This window comes from Coenobita brevimanus, chromosome 82 (genome assembly GCF_032717465.1).
Source record: "Coenobita brevimanus isolate Jiangsu-jjx chromosome 82, ASM3271746v2, whole genome shotgun sequence".
NCBI lineage: Eukaryota > Metazoa > Arthropoda > Malacostraca > Decapoda > Coenobitidae > Coenobita > Coenobita brevimanus.
In genome coordinates this window covers 20,302,953-20,330,804 of record NC_137035.1, presented here as the reverse complement: position 1 = coordinate 20,330,804, position 27,852 = coordinate 20,302,953, and the positions used below count along the sequence as shown (strand labels likewise).

The 27,852-nt window shown below is 42.2% G+C and overlaps 1 protein-coding gene across 2 annotated transcripts; it reads right to left on the bottom strand.

The window, feature by feature from the left end:
• Positions 1 to 1,819: 1,819 nt before the first annotated feature.
• LOC145409699 (chitinase domain-containing protein 1) lies at positions 1,820 to 27,852 on the bottom strand. Of its 2 annotated transcripts, XM_080280054.1 has the most exons (9): positions 27,681 to 27,852; positions 19,911 to 20,063; positions 18,580 to 18,760; positions 16,004 to 16,113; positions 15,011 to 15,168; positions 14,425 to 14,528; positions 11,050 to 11,129; positions 5,498 to 5,646; positions 1,820 to 2,046 (listed from the first exon to the last, which is right to left on the bottom strand). In XM_080280054.1, the coding sequence occupies exons 1-9, from the start codon at positions 27,774 to 27,776 to the stop codon at positions 1,905 to 1,907; spliced, it is 1,173 nt and encodes a 390-aa protein (XP_080136180.1). In that variant the 5' UTR covers positions 27,777 to 27,852; the 3' UTR covers positions 1,820 to 1,904. The 2 variants fall into 2 exon arrangements, with proteins under 2 accessions (XP_080136180.1, XP_080136181.1); XM_080280055.1 differs by lacking the exon at positions 19,911 to 20,063.

Below are 27,852 nucleotides of genomic sequence, written 5' to 3'. Positions count from 1 at the left end.
ACCACAGCGAATACTCACAGTTCCCTTGCCTCCCATGCCATGCCCCCTGTTAAGTGTGTGCTGTAACCTGTAGGTGCAGCAAGAATATGTCTGGGAACTTAGGGCATGGCACTGAAGGGTAAGGCAAGGGAACAGAGCAGTCAGGAGAAAGCTAGGTCAGTAACCCTAGCTGCTGCATCCTTACTGGCCTGACTCATGGCATTCCAGGACTAAGGAAGAGTGGGTGGATGCTAATCATGTACGAATTTTCAGCACACCCAGATTGGGAGAAAAGAATGAATCCTTGTACATAAACAAAAATGTCACAAATATTGTGATAAAACCTATTTGGGGCCTTGAACAGGAGATGACAGGGCCACACAAGAGCCACAAAATTTACCAGGACAAGCACAGTAACGGTAGCAATAATGGAAACACCATTAGACAAGCACCAAATGTGGCCCTATGGTGAGTAGCAAGAAGTTAGAGGCCAAACAAGGCTAACATGGCACTGGTGTGAGACATTTTAAACCTGATAAAAGGACAAAAATTAACTAATGAAAAATAAGCACATACAACCAAACCAACTGCCTGAAAGTGAGAAGTTTACCAAAAAACAGATGAACTACACAAAAAGCCACACTGTAGAAATAATTGTACAAAAAAAAAAAAAAAAGTGCATTACCATGTTGGTGTCAATTTATGAAGTTCAGTGAAAGGCTGACTGGTAAGCAATGAAACACTCAGATGTATAAGCTTTAATTTTGGCTTGCTGACTACACTCCACTTAATGGGACTGCTAACAAAAATTAAAGGAGAGTTAAACTGTGGTAGGTGGGGGTGCTCACTATGCACTCATTCAATGTAGTGCAGCTCTCAGGTGACCGCCCTTTCCTCTCTTCCTTCCTTCCCCTTCTGTCTTTCTTTCCTTCATTCATTCCCCTTCCTTCTGTCTACAGGTGACTCTACACTGAGTGACAAGCTATATGGTTTCCTGTACACCAGGAAACCATTTACTGTGCTGGGTGGTAGCCATATAACCAAATTATGGTGCCTGGTGGTTTAGTGGGTAATTAAGGTGCTCCAGTCAGATCAAGCCAGTGCAGGTTTATATCCAGGGAGTGGTTGGGGTTTATTGCTCATGTAATGCAACTCAGGGATGTGTGAGCATGGTCACTCTCATCTTACATATCAGGACCAACCTGCCTAGCCCTGGGCACCTACACTCCTCATAGGGCAACACAAGTTTAGAGGAGGAGGATGACAAAATATTAATTCTTCAATCACCAGGGAATTCACTGAAATGACATGGAGAAATACAAAGAATGCACCAGATGGAGTGCCAAAGAAAGTTTGTGAAACTGACTGAGTGTAATGTTGCTTGGCAGACCTTACGTAGTAGAGACGAAGAGCATGAAGCAGTGTATTAGTGAAAGAGATGGCAAAGGAAGAAGAATGTTTGACAGACTAAGAGCAATAATTAAGGGTAAGGTAGCATGGAGGTGTTTCTGCAGTAGCCATCTCCTGTTCAGAGGTTTCCACGAGGAAGCATGGCATTAGAGACGATGGTAATAATAATGATGACAAGGGATACAAAGCACTTCTCACCTTAGCCCTGGCAGAGCTGAAATAAATCCCTAACTCCCACTTCACATGGAGGTTGTGCTTTGATAGAACAAATTTTATTTCTCTCTAAGTAGATTGCCCATCTTTCATATTCTGCTCTACCCAGCATTCTAAACGTATCACTTCAAATGGTATCTGGATTTTTGGTAAGATAAATAGTGCTTACTGTGAAAAAAGTTATAGTTTGAGGAAGAAAAAGCTAAATAAAAAAAAAAAAAATCTGGTACTGTACTATGATACCCATTACAGTGTTGTTAAAGATTTGTCAAACCACAGGGTACCCATACTAATCTGGGTCATCAAAAGAGGTCATAAAAATAATCAAGACCTTGGCCAACTTCCCACAGAGACACACCCGTGCCCAGCTCATTGGCCAGGCTGACTCGAGCACTGAGCGAGTACAGTGTTGGGTAGAAGCACACATGGCGACCTGTTTTAGTTCTGTAAACAAAGATAGAACATATAAATCACTACAGTACTTCATGACTGTCTGCTTATGAACAGGATTACAAAATACCACACCTCATGCAATCATGATGATACAGTAGTTAACAGGATTGTTTATACTGATCCAATGATAAAGTGATTACAATTTAGTGCACATATATCAAAGGACCCTGACACAATAGGATGTACAGTTGACTGAGTTGAGCACTGCTGAAGGTAAGGGAACACACATGTGGATGATTATTTCATGGAGAAAAATGGAGGAACCGAGTTTCAGCAGGCATTACTGGCAACAAGTTTTCTTTTCTGCATCAAAAATAGGAGACAAATCATTAGTCAAGTGTAACAAAGCCTCATCCTGCAACTGTTACAATGCGAGGTGTCATAAGCAGGTGTAAATCAGAAATGTGGAACCATCAGTGTATGAGTGGACAGGACTACTGTAGATGTATAGTTCAGAAGGTCACTCATAAACCGAAGAGAATTGGTAAAAAGACACAATCCTGAGGAACACCATCAATGATAGATTTAAAAGAGCTGTGGCTGTCTTAAACTCTGGCTATAAAACAACTGGAAAGGAAATTTGAGATGAAGGTACAGAAAGAGAGATAAAAGCAATAGGAGGGCAGCTTGGAGATTAAGATTTGTCAGGCTTAGCAGTTCTTTGAGTCATAAGCAAAATGGCAAAAGTTTCACTGAAATTCAATAAAGTGAATGATCAAAAATCTCAGAAGAATATGAGAAGCTTGGCAGTGGAGCATCCCTGATGAAACACAGACCAACTTACTATTTTGGGAAAGAATACCTACAGTAGTATTACTCAACTGAGGTACAATAATACACATGCTGAATTCTCAGTAGTAGTACCTGACTTTATATACAGCCCCCAAAGAACCACCCCAAATGAGGTAAACATGAATATATGAGAAAGAGGTGAGTGGGAAGGTAAGATGGGGGGAAAGTAGGGAGTACTGTATATGCAAAAAAAAAAAAAAAGTGGGAGAGAGAGAGAGAGGGTGGAGACAAGACATGGAGTGATGCAAAGTGTGGGAAAGTATGGGAGAATATGAAAGGCACAAGAGCTGGGAGGAGAGTGTGAGAGTATGGAAGATGAGAAAGAGAAAGAGGGAGAGTAAACAAGACTGTTCATATTTCAACCTTCACTCAAACCATACCTCGGCTGTGGATATATTAGCAACAAAAATTGGTGTTACAGGGAAGAATTAGTACCCCATAGAGTCTGAATATACAGCTACAGACAAAGCTAACAACTCTGGGATATCTATGATGTGAATGAAGAATTAGTACACACCGAAAGCAAATACAGCCAATCCTACATGACCACTTTTGGACACGCGCGTGAGGGGCTTAGGAAAGCCCGAAGTTATGCTACTGCAATCCAGATTATTTAAGCTGCACAAGACCACCCTACATCCCTGGCAGCATTTACATAACAGATAAAGGCTTCTTGTCACCTCTTGGATTAGAGTCACGGCACATTTAAGCATGGTCTTCTCTGATTCTAGACTTATCTAACCCGATCACCAAGATAATGGGAAAAACTGCATCATTTTCAATAAAAATAACTGACAAATCAAGAATAGCAACCTTCACAAATGATCAAAGAATTCTGAGAGAAGCTCTACAAACAATGCTGATCAGTCAATTTACTGCAGCAGTTCTGGGTGTTTATTCTTAATGTCAACCAATGATTTTGCTCAGGGGACATTTTTTGTGGTGAAAGCCTCACTGAACACTAAATACAACCCATCCAGTCCACTTACCCTTAGTTGGATAAAACACCTATAGGGTAGGGAATAAGACAGTTTTTTTCATTCACTCATCATCTATTCCAGCATTGCCCCATGAGGAGCAAAGAAGCCCGAGGCTAGGCAAGTTGATCCTGACATTTAAGATGAGAGTGACCAGTCTCACTCATCCCTGAGTGGCATTATGTAAGCAGTAAACCCCAACCACCTCTTGGATATAAACCTTCACTGGCTCAATCTGATTGGAGTGCTATAATTACCCACTAAACCACCAGGTGCCAAAATTTGGTTATATGACTACCACCCAGCATAGTAAATGGTTTCCTGGTGTAAAGAAAACCATTTGGCTTGTCACTCAGTGTACAGTCACCCACAGGCAGAAGGAAGAGGAAAGAATGAAGGAAGAAAAGACAGAAGAGGGAGTGTAAAGTCACCCGTAGGCAGAAGGACGAGGAAAGAATGAAGGAAAGAAAGACAGAAGAGGATGGAAGGAAAGAAGGATATCTAGCCCCGGGATCCTATGCTCCTCATGAGGCAGTGCAGGACTGGATGATGATATATATATATATATATACATATATATATATATATATATATATATATATATATATATATATACACTGTATATATATATATATATATATACAGTACCGTAAAACACCGTAACTTCGGACAGCGCCCAAACTTCGGACGTTTTGCGAAAAAATGTAATAATTAAAGTTTATTGAAAGAGAGTGCGATATTTGCAAAAAAAAATTGATATGGGTAGGTAGGGTAATCTTTAAAGATTATTATGTATAAGTCCTATTAAACTAGCTTGAATATGTGTGGGTGAAAAAAATTTGTGAATCAAATGGTAAAAAAATCGACATTTTTTTAACCCTGCAAAACTTTGTTCACACAGAACAAACAGTTTCAATTGTAAGAACGTAATTAGTACGATTATATGTGGAAAAGTGTTGTAAGTACTGGGCAGTAAACTATTTTAATATATATACATGCATCATCTTGCTATGACTGTGTTAATGAATATCTCTATTTTTCAAAAAAAAAATTCACAAACTTTGTACAGTATCTGCATCCAAACAACAAGAATGTGAAACCAAAATATCCGCATCAGCATTTGCAAAATGTAAATGTTTTACATCCACAACTGCATCTGCATCCTTGAATGTCTGAACTCTGATATCTGACACATTATCAGCAGACAAACTATTGCTTACCATAACTGTTAACAATATCCTCAAGTATTAAACTGCAGTACCTTGAATTAAGAGATTTTGAACAATTCAAATACTTTACTTACATATCCATTAACAAATTTAAGGCTAATACCAAATCATACTGCTTCATTACCACAAAGATTTTTCACTACCAAATATACCAAAATTTGGTTATGATTAATAACAGATGGAAACCCTACTGATGGTCCATTGGTATCTGGCGTGTACCAGACTCAGATTTGTCCGATTTATGTCCAAGACAAACATGACTATGAGCAGCATGTAGAATGAAGGCTTTGGAACACCTCAGAAATGTAGCATCGGTACTGTTTCACTACTCTTGATAAAAAGTTCTGCAATACAGCTACTGTACTTGCTACTAAAAAAACATAACTCCACTATGTAGCAACACTACTTGTAATGCTGCTACTCCTAATACTGGCTGTTACTTACTTGTATTCAATGTAGTGTTCCTGTGCAGTGGAGTCAAATAAGATCTTGGGTTTGTATGTGCTGAGGGTCTGAACAAACTGTGGTCCCAATATGTGTGACCCTCCTGTTACACTGTGGTCCAGCCCATACAGGTTTATGCCCAGCAGAATCTGCAGATCACATTATCATCACTATCATCATCATCATCACCCCCTTTTTTTTTTTTCTTCTTCCCTCCCCCCCTAGTGTGTCTGACTCTGGGCAAAGGCTTCAGGGCCTATTTCTTGGGGGCAGTGGCCTATCCCAAGGCCCAGTAGTCCTCCTACACCTCCACATGTCACCATTTCAGCACTAACACCAACCGTCCATACTGAATACATGCTAGGGCTGTCTTATACAGGACTGGTGTGCTGGTATTACTAGGGGTATTTTTACAACATGTCAGCAGGTCTTTTGGTGGATCAGTAAAGTCTGCTTTAATGAAATTCAAATCCTCAAACTGTTTCCTGCCCCAGCCGGGATACGAGCCTGGGTCCATGAGGACTGCAGACTGCCTCTCAACCAATTAAACCACCACCTCCACCATCATCCTCATCATCACATTACCATCATCATCATCATTACATTATTACCATCATAATTACCATGTCAAACTCACTTCCATGTAATGCATGGGCTACTGGAGGAGAAGAGGGAGGGAGTGCATAAAAGTGTACAACCACAAACAGAAACACCCATGTACACATTTCAAACTTTCAAAATTCTTCACTCCATCTCAGTCTTAATAGTCGTAGCTGTAGCCCCAGATTCATCTAAATGTGAACCCAATGGACTACAGGCTTAAACTGCCCTTCTGCAGTCCCTTTTGAGACTTTGGCGAAAGCTTTGTCATCGCACTTGACATCTCAAAGGCTTTCGATCGAGTCTGGTATAAATCTTTAATTTCCAAACTGCCCTCTTACAGTTTCTATCCTTCTTGTGCTTTCATCTATAGCTTCCTCTCTGGTCGTTCTATAGTCGCTGTTGTAGACAGCCATCGTCCTTCTCCTAGATCTATCAACAGTGGTTCTCCTCAGGACTCTGTCCTATCACCGGCCCTCTTCCTTTTATTCATCAATGACCTTCTAAGCTGTACATCTAACCCTAACCATTCATACGCTGATGATTCCACCCTTCACCTTTCCATTCAGTTCCTGCAATGTCCATCTCAGCAGTTACTTCAACAAACAAGGGATGAGGCTATGGCAAACCTAATGTCTGACTTGGCTCATATCCCTGACTGGGGTAAAAATAATCTTGTTGTTTTTAATGCATCAAAAACTCAGTTTTTACATCTATCAACCTGACACAATCTTCCACAGGAATACCCACTAATGTTTAATAATATCCAGCTCAATCCTGCATCATCCTTGAATATGCTTGGGGTTTCATTCACCCAGGACTTATCTTGGAAAGATTATATTGCATATCTTGTAAAATCTGCTTCCACGAGATTAGGTGTGCTAAGCCCACTCCGTACCTTCTTTACCCCTGCACAGTAGTTGACTTTATACACTGGTTTTATTCACCCCTGTGTAGAGTACAACTCTCATGTGCGGGGAGGCTCCCCACATACAGCTCTTCTCAATAGGGTGGAGTCAAAGGCTTTTCGTCTCATCAACTCTCCTTCTCTTATTGGCTCCCTTCAACCTCTGTCTCTTCGCCGCACTGTTGCATTTTAATCTCTTTTCTATCGCTACTTCAATGTTCGCTGCTACTCTGAACTGTCTGCTTGCATCCCTCCACCTCTATGACGGGAGTGTAGCACCTCAACCATCCCTTGGATATAAACATACACATGCTCAATCGGATTGGAGAGCTTTAATTACCCACTAAACAACCAGGTACCATAATTCAGTTATATGGTTACCAGCCAGCATAGTAAATGGTTTCCTGGTGTATGCTGGGTGGTAACCATATAACCTAACATTGGTGCCTGATGGTTTAGTGGGTTATTATGGCACTCCAGTCTGATTGTGCCTGTGTAGGTTTATCATCATCATCATCATCCGAACCCTCTTTCCCACCCTAGGGCACGGTAAGGAGTAGCAATGTCCAGACAGCCCAAATTTGCCCACTCCAATGGGCCACGCTTCTATTCACTCATCATTCAAGCCCTCAGAATCCTGGCTCTATGGGATACGCCAAAAACATTCACCATGTTCTGTAGCTTCAAACAAAAGTATCTGACAGAGTCAATCCGGAAGCTGCCACATTAAGAAGGGGTGCCAAATCCCTGGTCATGCACTTCTCCTCACAACATTCATCCAGCCAGCTCGATTTCTTGTCAGTTCCCTAGCCTCACCGACTGCCAAACCTCTCTTGCTCACACACTCATCCACCATATCTCTCCACCTTCTCCATGACCTACCTCGCCTCCTTCCTCCTTCAAATTCGCTCAGATATACCTTTTTCACCACTCTGTTGTTATCCATTCTCTCCACATGCCCACACCATCTCAGTACACTCTCTTTGATTCTGGTGTCCACAGACTTCCTCACTCCACAGCTCTCATGAATCACATTATTTCGTATCCCATCCACCCTCTGTACTTTACATACATTCCTCAGCAGTCCCATCTCCACTGCTCTTACTCTTGACTTTTCATTTTCATGCCAAACCATAGTCTCACACCCATATGTTAGAGTTGGCACTAACACTCCCTCATGTAAGCCTCGTGCAGCTGCAATACTGAAGCCTCTGTTTCTTATCAAGGCCTTCATTGCACCAGCTACTTCCTTGTGTCACTTTACTTTCAACTTCTTTTGCACATTTTCCTCTCTTTTCTACCACTGTACCCAAGTATTTGAAATCTCTCACCAATTCCAGGCTCTCTCCATTCACTGTAACATCACACTGGCAGTCACCTTCTCTCTCAATAACCATCACTTTACTCTTCTCTACATTTACTCTCAGGGCACGACGCTCACAGACATCAGCAAAACTCTGCACTAGCCTACCAAGTTCTTGTCCAGTACTTGCAAGCAGTACTGCATCATCAGCATACAACAAATTTGAGATATTCTATCTATCACCATGCATTACCAACGCCATACCTCTCTCCATTACTCGTGTCTTTACTTCTCTCATCACCCCATCCATATATATATTGAACAACCATGGGGACATCACACAACCTTGTCGCACACCCACACCAATCGTGAACCATTCACTTAGATGCCCATTAACCCTTACAAATGCATCGCTACCATCATAAAAACTCTTGACAGCACCTAGCAGCTAACCATCTACACCATACATGCGCAAAACTTTCCACAATCCCTCTCTGTCTGCAATGACATGAACTGTCATATCACTCATAATTACAAACTTCAGGGAAAAAAAAAAGTGGGTGCAATTAAACCTTAGAACTGTCCATCACAACGCCTCTCCCCAAATTGTAGCTTTTTGAAAAGAGAAAAGCTTTGAGCTGCCTTTTGAAATATTCAACAGAAGTCAATTACATCATAAATAATGGCAATTTATTATATAACCCAGGGGCTGTATAGGAAAAAGACCTATCAGAAAAGACAACTATCGAAAACTTGCAGGCTCACTGAGGCGTACGGAATCAGTGCAAGGCACCTAGGCATGTTGACTGAAAGCTTTAAGAATTCACCAAGATACTGTGCTTTGCTAAACTTAAGGATTTTGAAGGTAATACAATACAGCTCAATTCAACTTTAGCATTTTCTAGCAACCAGTGCAACTCAATAAGAGATGAGGTGATCAGGGTTCATGATGGGAGGCCAAAGATAAACCCTGCTGCACTATCCAACACAGACTGAATCCTCTTTAATAAGCCAATCCAGAACAACCTACAATAACTGACAAGAGACATGACCATACACAGGTGTTACAACAAACATAACTATGTACAATACACTACAAACTCTGGTACTGTTGGTATATAATAACTGCTCACTGCTCATGTGAGTTGCTTATCTGAGGGCAGCACAAAAAATTTCAAGGCCGATTTAAAATGAAAAATTTACTGACAATCAGATTGTGCCAGAAAAGGTTGGGAGAAGATTCCCTTGAATAGCTGGAAACAAGAACTCCATCCATCATCCAATCCTATGTTGCCCCCACTTTTGGTAAAATCTTCGAAGGTTATGGATTCTGTAGTGCACATTCGAGTTCTTGATCACCCTGTGCTTTTTGTGTCAAACACTGGTCGTTCTAAGATTCTCCCTTCAAACCAACAGTGGATGCCTCTACCCCTCTCATAAAGAGGTAAATTTAGATTTTAGTTACCAGGTGCTGTACACAGTAACTTTTTAGAAACCCAGTTTTCCTCTGTCAGGATACTATGGGGACATCTTACTTTATGTCCTACCCAAACAGTCAAAATCCACTCATTCTCCCATGGCTCACCTCCAAAGTACAAGTAAACACACTATGGTAATCATTACAAAAAAGGAAGAAGCATGTGATGCCAAAAGATTAGCACAATGCAAGAACTATGACACATGTAGGGCCATAAATTCTTGGGGGGGGGTTAAGGGGGTTATAGTGCCCCCAATGTTTCTGTATATTAATTTCTCAAAGCTTCAACTAAAACTGAGGGCTTATAACGCTGAACTTGAAAATAAAAAGGAAGAAAAACTTGGAGTAGTTTTGTTGAAAATTTAAACAAGTCCACATGTGTTTGATCATATATTTCTAAATTTGATCCAAATTTATCATAAAATAAATCATAATAGTGCTTATATATGGATTATTTTATTATTTCCAAAAGAATAAAAGCAAGGTGGTATATTTCAACCTGAATCCTACCACAGGCATGAAGGAACAATCCTGGAAAGCGTGTAGCATAGTGCAACATATACGTAAAATGGCCAAATTATTAAACTTAGTCACAGTTCGAGCTGAAAGTTCATACTGGCAGAAAGTGAAGCCTTTTATTTAAACACCCAACTCCATCACTAAACATATGCACCTCATGAAGCATCAACTTTTAAGTGGAATCAAACTGAAAAATATTGCATGCACAAACTTAAGCGTTCCAATTTAATTTTAAGTTTGTAGTACGAGGTATATACATTTGGTCCAGCCTCCCAAACAATCTGTTGAAAATTACAGGCCTGACATGTATGGCTTCAGCTAACCCAAACTCATGTTACTACAATTCTGTGATCTGGGAACTTTAAGGAGAGTCTCAAATTACAGTACAGTAATTTTACCAGCACAAATGAGCTGCAGGATTTCTCATTCCAAATTTTTTGTTGGGACTGAATAAATCCCTCACCCACCCTGTGCTCATGTGTAGCAATGAGTGCACAGTCTCATGCCTCTTTCCTGAAAAAGTACCTCCACAATCACCTAACATAAGGAAAATAAATTTCTGGCCAAGGACATGGGACTGAAGTCATAAGTTCAGGTAATAAACAGAACAAGGAGGCTGCCAGAGATCGAGCAGCATGGAAAGCCGCTGTTAGGTCACCAAGGCTGATGCATACAAGTATGTTGAAGCCTTTATAAATGATACGATATGAAGATATAAAGGATAACCCTTGTTCTGTTATACCCACCTTGGCACGATCTGGGGAATTAGCATCTGGAATCAGGCGCTCCACACAATCCTTCATCCACCACAGAGGACTATTGGGACCTAATGATCACAAAGTATTAGTAAACGGAAAGAGAAGTAAATGCTTTACATGTATACAGTACATCATCATCATTGCCATCATTGTTAACTTTAATGGTTTGCACCTTCCTGGGAGCCCCATGATAAGGGATGGTGACCATCCATCCATCATCCAATCCTACGTTGCCCCATGAGGAGCACAGGAGCCCGAGGCTAGGCAGTTGGTCCTGACATTTAAGATGAGAGTGACCAACCTCACTCATCCCTGAGTGGCATTACGTGAGCAATAAACCCCAACCACCTCTTGGATATAAACCTTCACCGGCTCAATCCGACTGGAGCACAATAATTACCCACTAAACCACCAGGTGCCAAAATTTGGTTATATGGTTACCACCCAGCATAGTAAATAGTTTCATGGTGTACAGGAAACCATTTGGCTTGTCACTCAGTGTAGAGTCACCCATAGGCGGAAGGATGAGGAAAGAATGAAGGAACGAAAGATAGAAGAGGAAGTGTAAAGTCACCCGTAGGCAGAAGGACGAGGAAAAAATGAAGGAAAGAAAGATAGAAGAAGATGGAAGGAAAGAAGGATGGAGGCATTCCAGACTATTGTGTCCTTACACAGTATACAGTATTTCTCTCAATCATCCCTCCTACTCTTCCTTCCTTCTCCCAATTCTACTCACTACATACTGTGCCATCTTCCTCTTCTTACATTCCCCTATCATCACTCATCCAATCCTACGTTGCCCCATGAGGAGCGTAGGAGCCCAGGGCTAGGCAGTTGGTCCTGACATTCAAAGAGGAATATTTGGCTGCCAAGTGCAGGGCTAGAAGAGAGGTATACAGGGCAAAGTCTGAGTCACAGAGACTTTTACTTGATAACTTAAATCATGAGGAAAGGAAAAATATGATATTCAGGGTGGCAGGTCAGGTGAAGAGGGATAATTGAGATATTATAGGTGAGCAGTGTGTGAAGCATGATGAAGGAAGGATAGTGGTGAAAAGTGAGGATATTAAAGATGCATGGAGAGAGCATTATAACCGGTTGTTGAATGAGGAGTTTGACTGGGACAGGGAAGCTTTGGAACCAGCAGATCCAGTGTCTGGCCCATGGCCTTTGATTGATGCTGCTACTGTGAGTGAGGCAATAGGCAGGATGAAGGTGGGGAAGGCAGCAGGTGTGTTTGGGTTGACTGCCGAAATGTTGAAGGCCTCAGGCGATATACAGGTGAGGTTAGTCATTGATCTAATAAATAGGATTATTTATGAGTGTGTTGTCCCAGATGATTGGCTGAAGAGTGTAATTGTAGATGTGTATAAAGGGAAGGGTGATGCCCTGGAAGGAGGAAATTATAGAGGTATAAAGCTTTTAGATCAGATAATGAAGGTAATGGAGAGATTTTTAAAAGGTATGATTAGAGAAAGAGTGAATACTGATGAGATGCAGTTTGGGTTTATGCCAGGTAGGGGGACCACTGATGCCATATTCATTGTTCGACAGCTTCAGGAAAAATATGTTGGTAGGAGAAGGGATCTTTATTTTGTTTTGTTGATTTGGAAAAGGCCTTTGACATAGTCCCTCGGGAGGTGGTGAAGTGGGCAATGAGAAAGCTTGGCTTGGAGGAGTAGCTGGTTAAGGTAGTTATGGCTATGTGTGTGGGTGCTCACACCCAGGTAAGAGTGAATGGAGATTTGAGTGATGAGTTTTCTGTGAATGTTGGAGCGCATCAGGGGTCAGTTTTGAGTCCCATGTTGTTTATCACGGTGCTTGAAGCCCTTTCACGTGACTTTAGAAATGGACTCCCGTGGGAGTTGTTGTATGCTGATGATTTGGTGTTGATTGCAGAGAACGAAAGGGAGGCGGAGGAATGGTTTAGGAAGTGGAGAGATGGTATGGGGCACAAGGGCTTAAGGGTAAATGCAGATAAAACAAAAGTGATGATATCTAGGGTTGGTGGTGGTACTGTCAAAGAGGAGGGAGAGTGGCCATGTGCAGTTTGCCACAAGGGCGTGGAAAGTAATTCAATCTTGTGCGGTGTTTGTGATAAATGGGTGCATAAGAGATGTAGTGGTATCAGAGGTAGACTGCGAGATAATGCTGATTTTATGTGTACGGTGTGTTGGGGAGAGCAGGTGGAGATTGTCAGGCATGAAAGGATTGAACTTGCTGGTGAATCTCTTGAGTGTGTGGAAGAGTTTTGTTATTTGGGAGACATGTTGTGTGCTGAAGGTGGGGCTGGAGCTAGCTCTGTGGCTAGGGCGAGAAGTGGTTGGAAGAAGTTCAGGGAGCTCTTGCCCCTCCTGACACTGAGAGGACTCTCCCTACATGCTAAGGGGTCTTTGTATGCAGCATGTGTTAGGAGTGTAATGCTGTATGGTAGTGAGACCTGAGCAGTGAAGGAGGAGGATATTCACCAGCTCAGACGTACAGAAATGACAAAGATTAGGCGGATGTGTAGTGCATCCCTGTGTCCAAGGTCTGGGGGGGCTGGGTTTACGATGGAAGAGTTGAGAGGTAGGATGGGACTGGAGTGTATTGGTGTTGTGATGAGGAAAGGTAGACTGAGATGGTTTGGACATGTGGAGAGGATGGGGGATGATAATTGGGTCAGGAAGGTGAGAAGTGTTCATATTGGGGGTGGTGTTATGAGGGGTAGACCGAGAAAGACATGGGACGAGGTCATTAAGTGTGACCTCAGGGTTAAGGGACTGAACAGGGAGGCTGCAATGGATCGTGCAGCATGGAGAGCCACCATTAGGTGACCAAAGCCGACGCATGCAAGCATGTTGGAGCCTTTAAAAACTAATATGAATACAAATACGAATCCATGAAAGGGAGTGCTACGATGATGGATGCTGCTCATAAATTACAGCTGTTGCTGTCTGTCATTATGAAGTACCTCTCTGGGCAGATCTAGGTCTTTTCTTTCTTAGAGCTTGCATCCAAGGCATTTCTCAATGAATGTGATCTTGAGTGAAGGATATAAGTGGCTCTTAGGTTTGATAGTTGTTAACATACTGCTTTGGCACATCAAAACAACCCAGTACCTTACACCATTCATAACACCTAAACCTATCCTTGTTTTCCCACACCTCTGTCATCACAAAGTGCAAATGCAATAATCAGACCCACTTCGGACATCTCAAGCAAAAGACTGACATGTACACACCATGAGTTAATGATTTCATAATCATCATTCATTTAAAGAAAATGCTTGTAGAGTATGCTGTATACAGATCACAATATATTACCAGTAACTGAACAAGCCTGCCGGTGCATGGACACAAGGTAATATATATATATATATACCTGGGTTTTGGAATGATGAGAAGTCATATGTCATAAGAGAGAAGGCATCAACCTCAGCCACCAACTCCTCAAAATGTTGCCGTGAAAATGAACCAGGCGAGTTTCTGGCAAGGGGATTCGGTAAGTCAAGATAAGGACTGAAAACAGTGTAACTTCATTTATACTGTATATAGTACAGTATACACGTATGATATAAAAAAAAAAAGAAAAAAAAGCTAAAACAACCACAAAGCATATGACCAACATATTAGACATACTGGCATGTACTGCATAGTCAAGGCAGGTACCATTCCACTTTTCTCCATATAATTCTATCATTATATTTCAAAAACAAATCTTGTCTTACATGTTATATTCTTGCTATCACCACACAATTTCAATCTGCAGGAGGGATCTTTTGAAGTGGCAGGACTGGATATAGCCTTAAATATCTCTTCATAAATGAGGTCTTCTCTAAGTTGTATAAATGTGTTTACAGGTAGCACAATTAAACTAATGACATCAAAAGGAAGGGAATAAATCTACCTTACTCTTTCCTGTTTTATTCCTACCCATCCTATAATACAAAAACCTTTGCTAGACTAACCTCTGATACACTGGTGGAGGTATGACAAGAATGAAGATGTATCCGGCTGCTCTAACTGCTGCAGCTATCTCTCTGATCAATCCTGGAGTACGTTGAAGCAGGCTAGCAGATGGTACCTGGCTCCACACTTCTACCACTACACCATCAACACCATGCTTCTGTATGAATTAACGAACAAGATTATCACATATAATAACATCCACAATTTTGGTGTGTGGTCTTCCTCAGTCCCCATAACTACTTCAAGTGGTCATCCTACTGCACATATAAGAGAGAAAATATACAGGCAGCCCTCCACAATCGCTAATTCAACTTTCATGGGTCTCGCAGATTCACAGAATGCCCCCTTCTGCAGAGCCAAGATTCCGTTTGCGGCCGCAAAGCGTAGCAGCGTGGACGTTCACAGGTCATTTCGTGCCAAACCAGGCCAGCAGCAAACCACAGTACTCCCACGTTCCTCTGTCTCTCTTTCAGTCTGTGTCCTGCCACTGTCGCGGCCACTTCGCTTCCACTACAGTGTCATGCCAAACTTCCCATAATTTTGTTTTTGTGCCCAATAATTGTGCTCTCACGTGTTCAAAGGTAACAAGTGTACTGCTGTGCTATTAGGAGAGTGAATTAGTGCCCGACTGTGCAATTTATTTGTGATAACTTTTTTATACAGCTTGTCTGTTACTATTTGAGATATTTTATGCTGCTTTCAGATCCCACATATGTTTTATTAGGTACAGTAGTGGGGTTGGTGGAGGATTAGTGCCCCTCCCTGTAAAACAATTAACTCTAAGCCCTTGGCCACCCTGTCTGGGATACATGGCATCTGGCAATGAATGAATGAATGTGTACACTTGCTCACTGGGGGTTATTTGTGGCTGTAGAGGCATTTACAGGAGAGTGCACCAAACATTTGCAGAAATTCCACATTCACAGGGGTCTGTGCCCCCTAACCTTCCCAAATGTGGAGGGCCACCTGTACTGTACTGTCTTTAGACATACCTTAATTAAGCTGACAATGTCATTTGCCAACTGAGTCCGTTCCCCTGGTGACTGAAACAGTTCCCTAAAATCTGTTGGCTGCCATCCATCAAACAGAAGGCGAGGTACAACTGAAAAGAGTAGGTGTAAATGCACCAACTCCTTGAGAACATTCATTCACTCATTCATCATCCAGTCCCACATTGCCCTACGAAGAGTGTAGAAGCCCGGGGATAGGCAAGTTGGTCCTGACATTTAAGATGAGAGTGACCAGTCTTACTCATCCTTGAGTGGCATTACATGAGCAATAAACCCCAACCATCCCTTGGATATAAACCTTCACCGGCTCACTCAGATTGGAGGGCCGTAACTGCCCCCTAAACCACCAGGCGCCAAAATTTGGTTACATGGTTACCACCCTGCATAGTAAATGGCTCCCTGGTGTACAGGAAACCAGTAGGCTTGTCACTCAGTGTAAAGTCACCCACAGGTAGAGGGAAGAGGAAAGAATGAAGGAAAGAAAGACAGAAGAGGGAGTGTAAAGTCACCAGTAGGTAGAAGGACGAGGAAAGAATGAAGGAAAGAAAAACAGATGCGGATGGAAGGAAACATGGATGAAGAAGAGAAAAGGGCAGACACCTGAGAGCAGCACTACATCGAGTACGTGGATGGTGAGCACCCCCACCTCATAAAAATATTAAAACATACATCTACAGACACTGGTGATAACAATACTTGAAGCAGTACTGCTTTATTCAGACAAATAAATACAGAGGAAACAAGTTTTTTGGATTAAATAGAACTATTGAATACATGTCAATGAGTTTTAACCCCTTAACCGCAGGGCGTCACTTCTGTGATGCTCGGGAGCAAGGGATCATACCATGGGGCGTCACTTTTGTGATTCTGTGTTATTTTGAATTCGACCGAGCTCTCAAGTGGTGTCTTGTATCATCTATCAGTACTACCAGTGTCCAGCTATACTCAGTTCTGCTAATGTCATCTGTACTCCCATCCACTGTTGACAATTTAGCAATTTTTCCCCTGTCCTTGACTCCCCTCCTAATCTCCCCTCCACTACCCTCTCCTCCCGCCTGCCCAGCTGCGCTGCACTACACAAATTCTGGACAGATTTTTCCACTCATTTTATCCATTGAAATGTGCCCTATGCCTTATTCCTATACAAAATAATATATAAAAGAAAGAGAAAAGGTAACTGATACTGCCATACATCTGGAATGGGCTAATTATCACCAGGCAACACCCCACGTGCACTCATTCGCTAATTTTCCATGTTAATTTCCCCTTGAAATATGCCGTATGACCTGTTCTCATAATAAAAATATATATAAGAAAGGAAGGGAGAAGCCTAAGTGATATTTACATTCACCTGGAACTACCTAATTTATTATGTATTGTCTAGATTTCCTGCCAATCATTTCATAGCGTATAAATTAGCAGCTGTCACCACGCTGTCATTGTCAACCCTTCAATGTTTCACATTGAGGTGGTTTGGCCTTGAGGAGAGGATGGAGAGCGAAAAAACTGATGAGGAGAGTGTATGTGAGTGAGGTGGAGGAGGGGAGAGGGAGGGGGAGGCCAAGAATGAGATGGAGCAATGGAGTGGAGAGGTATATCAGAAAGGGGAGTGTGTGCTGGGAGCAGGGCAGTGAAATGGCAGGGGACAGGGCGACATGGGGGTAATTTGTTTGTGGCCACCCCTTAAGGGATTAAAGTGTCCGGCAATGGATAGATTTTATTAAATAAAGCATGAATGGCTAAGTCCAGTGTAAGCCATACTTATACACAGGTAATATTTATAGTGTACTGTAGAGACTCCTCTTACACACATACTAAAAATGTCATGCTTTTCTAGGTTTTAAGATAGTTCTTAGAAAAATATATCTAATTTACTTTGAAAAGCTTATCACTGAAGGTTCTCTGGATGAAGTGAGCAATGTTTTTTTATCACAGTGTCTTCTGTCATGCTAAATAGAGATGGAGGAATCTGTGCATTTTTTACCCACACAAACACTAGAATCTTACAAACGATACCCCAAGACTGAGGGGGTTTAAACACTTGAAAAGAATGTGTGGGAGCAACTAAGCAGAGCACTGTATACATCTACACTGGGAGAAAGCCCCTGTGGGCAGACAAAGAATGTGGGGATGGGGTCCTGACATGGGACCTTGGTGTTAGGATGATGACTAAAATGCTGCAGGACCCCATGCAGCTTGCTGTGTAACTGTCATGTGAAAAAGTCTGATCCATGTATGAATGAAACAATCCTTATTGTCGTAGTTGCGCCCCTAGATTCATCTGCATGTGAGCCTGCCCTTTTTCCATGGTCCACCATCCACCTTATGAGATAGGAAGGGAGATGCGGGATGTTTGTACAAACAGGCAGCACATCCATCCAGTTATATAAGTGCCACTCAGTGAATTGCCCTTCTTGAACACCAATATTACCTTTCAGAAACAATATATGGTATGTCTTGTACTGTATATAAGTACAGTAGGTAAAAGCTTGGTCATACTCTGCTACATATAGTACTGTACATTGTTAGTGCTACAAATACCATAGGCTAATACTCACTTTTTACATCAGAACTAACTCCAGCCTTCCTGACCTCCCTCAGCCAGCCCTGGTCAACATCATGTTCCCCATGCATGGTGAAGCCACCCCCCAACTCCCTCCGCACCTGCAGCCACACTGGTGATACGTGTGTGAACTTCCCACCAAGCATTTTGACCACATCATATCCATGGTTGTTCCACTGTTGAAAGAGGGACATAAGCTGAGGCTAAATTTAGTAAGGATGTGTTTGATCAAACACTTTATTGCACTGCACGCATGACTAGTCATTTGCAGTAGTAAGGGGGTTGGAAAACAACAGCTGAAGTGAGACAACTGAGGTATAAGTGAAGTGCCAACAATGACCAACAGCTGCAGTGCACTTTTTTTTTTTTTTTTTCATACATCTGACCCCAGACACATGTAAGAGAATCTGTTTCCAACTTGTAACAATGCACCCATGACATACAAACAGAAAGGTGGTCTCTCCTGACATGGAAACAGTTGCTTATCCTTCATAGTTACTCATCAACACTCAGAAACAAAATGCTATCCCATTTAACACTCTCACTACAATGCTGTATACAAAATTATACTTTGTTCCTGCTGTCTCCAGACTATATCACTCTGCTTGGGAGAGATGCCAAACATGAGGAGTAACCACTAGATGTAACCTTCATTAACCCATAAATAGTTTCATTTATATTTGTACCAAAGCTAAATTTACTGTGATTTACAACTACAGGAGCTAACTTCACTCTAACTGCAATACACATGGATTAACACCTGCCAAAGCCCATCCCCATTAGCTTATGCTCACCTGAACAATTTAAAAATTCAACTGAAACATTTTCACAATCTTTATAATCTATTTTTGACTTTAAGTATCTTTCACCAGCAGATAGCTTTCATACTTTCCTCTTACCTTTCCATGTTCTGATACAGTACCATCATCATCTTTAATCCGATCACTCCCCTTCAAGGTGATGGAGAGGGATGACTTCATGGGGTGGCTTCAATATAAATGGGCAGCCCAACTGCCTGTCCCCCAAAAGGAGGATGGTGGACTGCAAGAGAAAGGCATCTTCAGCTTGCAAATCTACTGGGTTCACATTTCAGATAAGCGCGGGGCTACATCTTCTATTGCCACGACTACTGTCCTTCAATGCAAGAAGTTTCATTGGGACCTAAGCTGAATAGTGCTGTCCAGTGGTTGTAAGAATAATAATAATATTTAAAAATAATACAGTCTCTAAGTGAAGAGGTAAATGATAATGGTAGGATGCAATGTAGCCAGCTATCTCTTACATTTTTATACACTGCTGTACATAACAAGAATGGTCTAAACTCACTGGTGTGACATAAGCCAGGGTCATGTGGTGCACGTTGCGGTGTGATGTGTCACGACTGTAAGCTGCATGATTCTCCACCACCTCCTTCCACTTTGGTCGCTCAGTCACCAGGCCACGTTCATGCACTGTCTTGTCCACTGCTCCTGACTCTGACTGTCAAACAAGGGCAATGCACTCTGTCACACTTTTCAGTCAATCAAATGTCATGTTTAATCTTTAAGAAATCCCCATACTGGGGCTGATCATGCTGCCGCTGATGTACTGTATTCTATGGATTGGATGCTAAACCAAGTGCCAAACCAGCTACAGTATTTACTTCCCAACAGTGGTGCTGATGAGGAGCCAGCACATGGTGGTGCTGCACACCCTGGGTGGAGCAGCTGTGGCATCCACCCCACAGCTAAGCCTCTTCATATCTCCCTGCACCTCACCATGAGAAGGACTCTGATCCAACACTGGTGAGCCACTGTCTACCACAAGGGGATGCCATATCCCTACACAGTGTACAGTACATGTACACTCACGATCACTAATTTCTGTCCAGGGGTGGCCCCTTCCAACCCCTGTACACCCAGGGATGAGGGGAGGGGGGACGAAACGAGCTCCACCTGCCACTACCCCAGCTCCCTATCCTCCCCCACATCCTTACCCAACCCCCCCACCCTACCCGTTATTCTAAACTGGCAGTTACATCTCAAGCTGATTTCATGCTTAACACTCTTGGTTCCACTACTAATACAAACACAGAACACTAGGATATGTTAAAAGTATATAATATAACTATCAACACATTGCAGCAAGAAATTAATGACGTATGACGTTGACAATAAAACAAAAACGTTAACAACGGCCACTTCAGGCCTCATGTGTTGGGATGTGTTGGGTGCACTGCTTTGCAAACACACACACACACACACACACACACACACACACACACACACACACACACACACACACACAAGAAAGGGAAGTGAAGAAAGGGAAATGAACAAGAAAAAAATGGAAGAATCTATCTATCTATCTATCTATAGCCCGACGCCCTAATCCCGCAAAGGGTGGCCGCAGACAAAACGCCTCCAAGTCACTCAGTCACCCACCATTTGACTACCCTCCCCCTAACTCACCTCCCCCTCCCTCATATACCTCTCAACTCCATCCCTCCACCTCATCCTTCGTCTACCCCTCCCTCTCCCTCCCTCGATCTCACTTACATACACCCTCTTAGTCAGTCGTTCATTCTCCATTCTCTCCACATGTCCAACCTACCTCTGTGTATTTCTCCTAATCTTCTCAACCATATCCACATCCACCCCACAACGTTCCTTCACTTCTTCATTCGTCAATCTGTCCCTCCATGTCACTCCACATGCTCCTCTCAAGTAACTCATTTCTACTGCTCTCACTCTTGACTTGTTCCCCTCTTGCAAGGTCCACGCCTCGCTTCCATACGTCAGGGTAGGGATCACAATACTATCATGCAGTGACTTCTTAACTTCCATACACACCTCCCTATTTCTCATCACTGCTTTCAGTGAACCAACAACCTTCCTTCCCTGCTGTACCCTTTCACGCACTTCATCCCCCAAAGTTCCATCCTTACTCATCACACTACCCAAGTACTTGAATGCACTCACATTCTCCAAATCCTCACCATCCAACCTCACTGTACATTCTGTGACTTCATTCCTCTCAAACACCATAACCTTACTTTTGTTTACATTAACTTTCAGCTTCCTCCTCCTACACACTGTCCCAAATTCATTCACCAAACCTTGCAACTCCCATTCATCTTCACTCAACAATACTGTATCATCAGCTAACAGCAACACCGGAATCTTCCAATTCTCACCCTCATTCATCAGAGCCACCCCCACATCCACTGCCCTACCTTGCACCTCCTTTACAACCCCATCCATGTATATATTAAACAGCCATGGAGACATCACACAACCCTGTTTCAGTCCTACATTGAGATCAAAGAACTCACTCAGCTCACCATCCACTCTCACCGTAGCCCTAGCTCCTTCGTACATACTCTTCACAGCACTCAACAATTTCCTCTCCACCCCATATATTCTTAATACCTTCCACACACCTTGCCTATCTATTCTGTCATAAGCTTTCTCCAAGTCCATGAAGGCAGCAAACACTGTCTTTCCCTTCTCTAGATACTTCTCCACTAAACATCTTAGAACAATTATCTGATCTACACACTCTTTTTCCTTCCTAAATCCCCCTTGTTCTTCTCCAACTAGCTCCTCTGTCATATGCCTAACCCTATCAATAAGTATTCTACCATATATTTTACCAGTCACACTAAGAAGGCAAATACCCCTATGGTTACCACATACTTCTCCCTCCCCTTTTCCTTTGTATAAAGGAATAATTATACCTGATTTCCAGTCCTCTGGAACCCTTCCCTCTTCCCAAGCCAATCTACACAACTTCCATATCCACTCCACAACAATCTCACCCCCATACCTCAGCATTTCACCACACACTCCATCAATTCCTGGGGCCTTTCCCAACTTGATCTTCTTCATTGCTTCCACTACTTCCGCCCTACTGATCTCTTCCTCCCTCCTCTCATCTCTTCTTCTCCCAGCCATTCCCCAACCACTTATACTCGCACTGCTCTCACTCTCTACATTCAACAAATCCTCAAAGTGCTCCTTCCATCTCCTCAATTTCTCTCTCTTCTCCACCAACAATCTACTATTCCTATCTTTCACTCCCCTACTATATCCCCTTTCACACTGCCTTACTTTCTTTACCTCCTTCCAAAACAATTTCTTACTCTCCCTCCATTTCACACTCAGATTCCTCCCAAACTCTTCATCCACTTTCTTCTTATTCTCCTTCACCAGTCTCTTCACCTCCCTTCTCCTACTCACACATACCTCTCTCTTCTCCCACTCATCTTCTCCCCTACCTCTACTCGCCAACCATTCACTATATGCCTTCTTCTTTTGTTCCACAGCTCGTTTCACCTCATCATTCCACCATGCTGTCCCTTGCACACCCTTGCATCTCCTCCTCACTCCACAAACCACCTCACACGCAGCGCCTATCTCTTCCGTGAATATCTTACATAGGTCTTCCACCCGTTCCATCTGATCTAGCTCATACCTTCCCAATCTTTCTTCCAATATGACCTCATATTCTGCCATTTTCTCACTATCTTGCAAATTCTCCACTCTTCTCACAGGAGCTGTTTCCTCCTGTCTTCTCCTTCGTCTCCTCAACCATTTTCTTTGCAGCTTTACCTTGGCCATCACTAAGTGATGGTCTGAGACTCCATTCCCCCACCCTCTCCACACTCTTGCATCCAACACTTGTCTTCTCATTCGCTCATCCACACACACATAGTCTATCATTGCCTTTCGTTCAACAAGCTCACCATCCATCCTCCTCATTACTCCATGTATACCGGTGGATCATCTTGTGCTGAAAGTAGGTGTTGGCTATTGCCAACACCTTACAGCCATGATTTTTAATCTATTACTATTACTATTACTTTGAAAACCTTGTGAGGGTCTATTACTATTACCTATTACTATTACCCCATGTCTGTCTATTACTATTACCTATTACTATTACCCCATGTCTGGCTACAACTGATGAGGGACTTGGATGTGAGGAAAACAATGGGACCAGATGGGGTGGCTCGATGGATCCTGAAGGAATGTGCTGACCAATTAGGGTGGCCGGTGTATGTGATCATCAAGAGCTCTCTAGAAAATGGAGTTACCTAAAGACTGGAAAAATGCAAATATTGTGCCAATCTTCAAAGAAGGAGATAGGAGTGATCCACTTAATTATAGATCTGTACCATTTACTAGTGTTGTAAGCAAAATTTGTGAGAAAATTATTAGAAAAAGATGGACAAAGTATTCAGACGAAAATGAAATGATAACACCAAGACAGTTTGGTATTAGAGAAGGAAGATCTTGCATTATCAACCAATAAAGTTTCTATAGTGGGGTAATAGAAGTCAAACAAAAGAGAGAGGGATGTGCAGATTGTGTCTATCTTGATCTCAAGAAAGCATTTGACAGGGTGCCCTATAAGAGACTATTGTGGAAATTGAAGACCTTTGGAGGGGTGCATGGGAACCTATTGAAGTGGATGAGAGAATATCTGATAGGAAGGCAGATGAGAACAGTTATAAGAGACGAGTTTTCACAATGGAGAAATGTGACTAGTGGAGTACCCCAGGGCTCTGTCTTAGCTCCAGTAATGTTTCTGATATAAAGAAATGATTTGCCAGAAGGTTTGAATAATTACATGAATATGTTTGCAGATGATGTTAAAATCATGAAACATATTAAATGTATTGACAGTTGTAAAAAAAACTGCAGGAGGACTTGAATAAACTCCAAAGCTGGAGCCAGACTTGGAAAATAGATTTTAAAGCCAAGAAGTGTCATGTATTAGAAATGGGAATGATTGAAAAAAGACTGCACTGGACATATAAAATGGGCAATGAGATAATTAGTAAAAGAAAAGATGAGAAGGACTTGGGAGTGATTATTCAGGAAGACTTGTCACCAGAAAAGCATATAAACAGAATCACTGGAGGCAGAATGGGATACTGCAGCACTGTATCTAATTTATCATCATCATCCCACCTCTTTTCCTACTAGTAATGGTGGGGTGAGGCAGGGTCCAGGAAGAAAGGAAATGGAAAAAATAAGATATATAATGGGGGAACCTATCAGCACCATGCTCTTTCACAATTCAAGTCCTCAGGATCCTGGCTCCACCTCAAGGGAGATCATTCAGCATAAAGCTTTAAACCAACTAGGTGGCACCCTACACAACATCCTCTGTCAGTCAGTGTGGTAACAGTGGCTGGGTGGGGAGTGAAGTGGGGTGACAGTGAGGCTTCCTGGCATGGTGGGGAGAGACAGGATGCCAAGAAAGAAAGGGCTCCACAGGACTGGTGCAATACGGTTAAAACCTTGTATGTGGTCATACTGAAAATATAATGCATGGTTTTGGTGCCTCTTCATATACACCACTATTCTACTGGTGATTTATGTTCCATATAAACTGAGATATACAGTGTATTTATTGTAGTGAATATGCAAAATACGCAGCTGAAGTTCTTGTTTTTTTTATATTTCTTTCACATTTGACTTTTGCAGAAAAAGTAAAGGATCTTGTAGTTTACTGTACTTTTCTCATTCAATACAGTACCTAGCCTACAGAAGGCATTCACAGACTGCTGACATTTTTTCAACAAATATTTTTGAGTTTTCTTGGCATCCTTCAGTCCAAACCATGGTATAATGATAAAGGGTCATTGTTGTTGGTGTTCTAATCAGGTCACGCCTAGTCCTGCAGACCCGTGAACTGCAGGAAATCAAGCCACTGACCCAGTAGGGACAACCTATAGGTTCCCTACACTGTTGACGTTGTGTCTCAGTATCGCATGTGCTGTGCAGTGCTCCATTATGTGTGCTAGGTTGTGTGGGCAGTCATCTGTGATTCCAGCCAACCCTAATCTAGGCTTGGTAGCTGATGGTGGGCTGGGTGATGTTCTGATTTAAGCCTAGCCACGATACCCTTGATGAGAAAATACTGACAGCAAGAACTTATACTGGTAGGACAGTGTTCTGATCAAGGTGCTGTATTGCCCTGTGTGTATAATTTCTTCACTGATAGTGTTGGAGTGTCTGGAGATGGAACATTGTCAAAAAGGGTCTGGTATGCTGAATAATGGTTGTTTTGTGATGGTTTTATGTGCCAAGTTGTGTTGGGTGGCCCTACCACAATAAGGGGTACCAATATTTGGGGGAATCATACCAACCAAACAGAAGTTAGAGAACATAATTTACATGAAAATGGATGTGCCAAGTGGGAACCAAATTTCTGTTTTGTTTCGTTTAATGTTTAGAAAGGCTTCAACATGCTTGCATGTGTTGGCGTTGGTCACCTAATGGCAGCTCTCCATTCTGCTCAATCTCTGGCAGCCTCCCTATTCAGCCCTTTTCCACGAGGTCATGCTCTATAACCTCTTCCCAGGTCTATACAGTAATCCCTCGATGATCCAATATAACAGAGCCAAAGGCATGTCTGGACAGCGGATCAAACTGGATAATGGACTTCTCCCCTGGCCCCCTTCGTACATACCCCAACCTTGAAAGCCATTGTAAAGGCCACTACAGTACATTGTGCAACACTAATTCCTGGTGTTTTATACTACTCTGTCTGGTCAAGCAGGTCTATAAACCACAGCCAAGCAATTACCATGGTCAAGCAGACCCATCAACCACAGAAAAGCAATCACCACTGCAAGGTGGGGGGAAAAAAAAAAAAAAAAAAAAAAAAAAAGGGGGGGGGGCCCTGATAGGCAAAAATATTCACTCGGCCATAATTTCCACCCGGATACAAGCATTTTGTCCAGATAAAATGGAAAAATGTATGAATAATGGTTTTGAACAGCCAGACCAAAGCAATGGCGGGGGACAGGGCGACGTGGAGGTGATTTATTTGTGGCCATCCCAAACGGGATTGAGGCGTCTAGCAATAGATAGATAGATAGATATATATATATATATATATATATATATATACACTAATCCCACTACTATCCGATGTAATAGAGCCAAAGGCATGTCCGGAAAGTAGTCCCGTCCGGAAAGTGGGCCCCTGGCTCCTGGACTGGTACTTAAGGTCCCTAACCCAGCCTAATTTCGAAAGCCACCTAAATAACTCCCTACCAGACATGCACAGCACCTATTTAAGACCCTATTCACACCAATAATGGACATAAAGCATGATATAAATGAAAAGAACCAAAGAATGAGGAATTAGAAGTGACTGTACCTCAGCCAGGGTAATTACAGCACGTCTATGCCTGCCTTCTCTAAGGTTTTGGCAGTAGTGAAAAGGCTCTTGAAGCACATAGTGTTGTGCTGCACTTAATTCTTTGCACTGTGAGTTATAATTGTTTAACACTGCACAGTGTTACTGCACCAGGCCAGTTTCAACCACCAATTTGCACTCCACAGTTAATCCTTTGCACTCTAAATTCTAATTTCTTATCACTGCACAACACTATAAATTCCCGTGTGGTCTAGTGGCGAGGTATTGCAGTTTATTCACAAAATGTTGAGTCCCAGTATTTACTCAACATTAAATTTCTGCCCACATAGAGACTGAATGAGTCAAGATACCCACTAGGCGTTATTTATAGTCTGAACAAACTATGTATTAAGAACTTAACCTCCACTAAATGTAGCAGAAATTAAATAACATAGGACCACTGAATGACAGGTTGCCATCACATGCCATCAATGATATTTCAATTTCCGTTTATGATAAATACAAACAATTCACGCTACGTTATATATACGTGTTCTATTTGTATTACTTATGGTATGTGACATTACCATGATTCACAGTTTCACACAACAGTGTTGGTATTTAACAAGGAAAAATATGCTTTTAAAACAGCACGGGGACTGTGTTTGTCCCAATGGTGGTAACATCTACCGGAATACTAGGCTTTACCGGCTTTTCAGAAGCACCCCATTGTGGTCGCATGGAATTTGATGAGCTTCTGGTGAGGTAGGAATGGGTTTCCTTGGTTACTTGTCAAATTTACCCTACAGACGCAGTATGCCTTATCATCAACTAAGTTGTAAGAGGTTACGGATCTCTGGCAGATGAAAGCAAATCGACTACAGTAATAGGTTTGCAACCATGAGTCCGGTGTGGCACTGTGCATTATTAAGGGACGAGGCTAAACAATAAACTTACCTTGCTATTCTCGTTCTTTTTCTTTTTGTCACTCACGGATAATGTGCACGAAGCTAAGCATAGCAAAGAGATAAATATTCCCAGTCGAAGCAGCATGACAGAACGCTGAGGCTGTAAAGAATTATAAAGATATCACTCTTAGCAATGGCTTTGTTGACACTTGTGAAGCCTG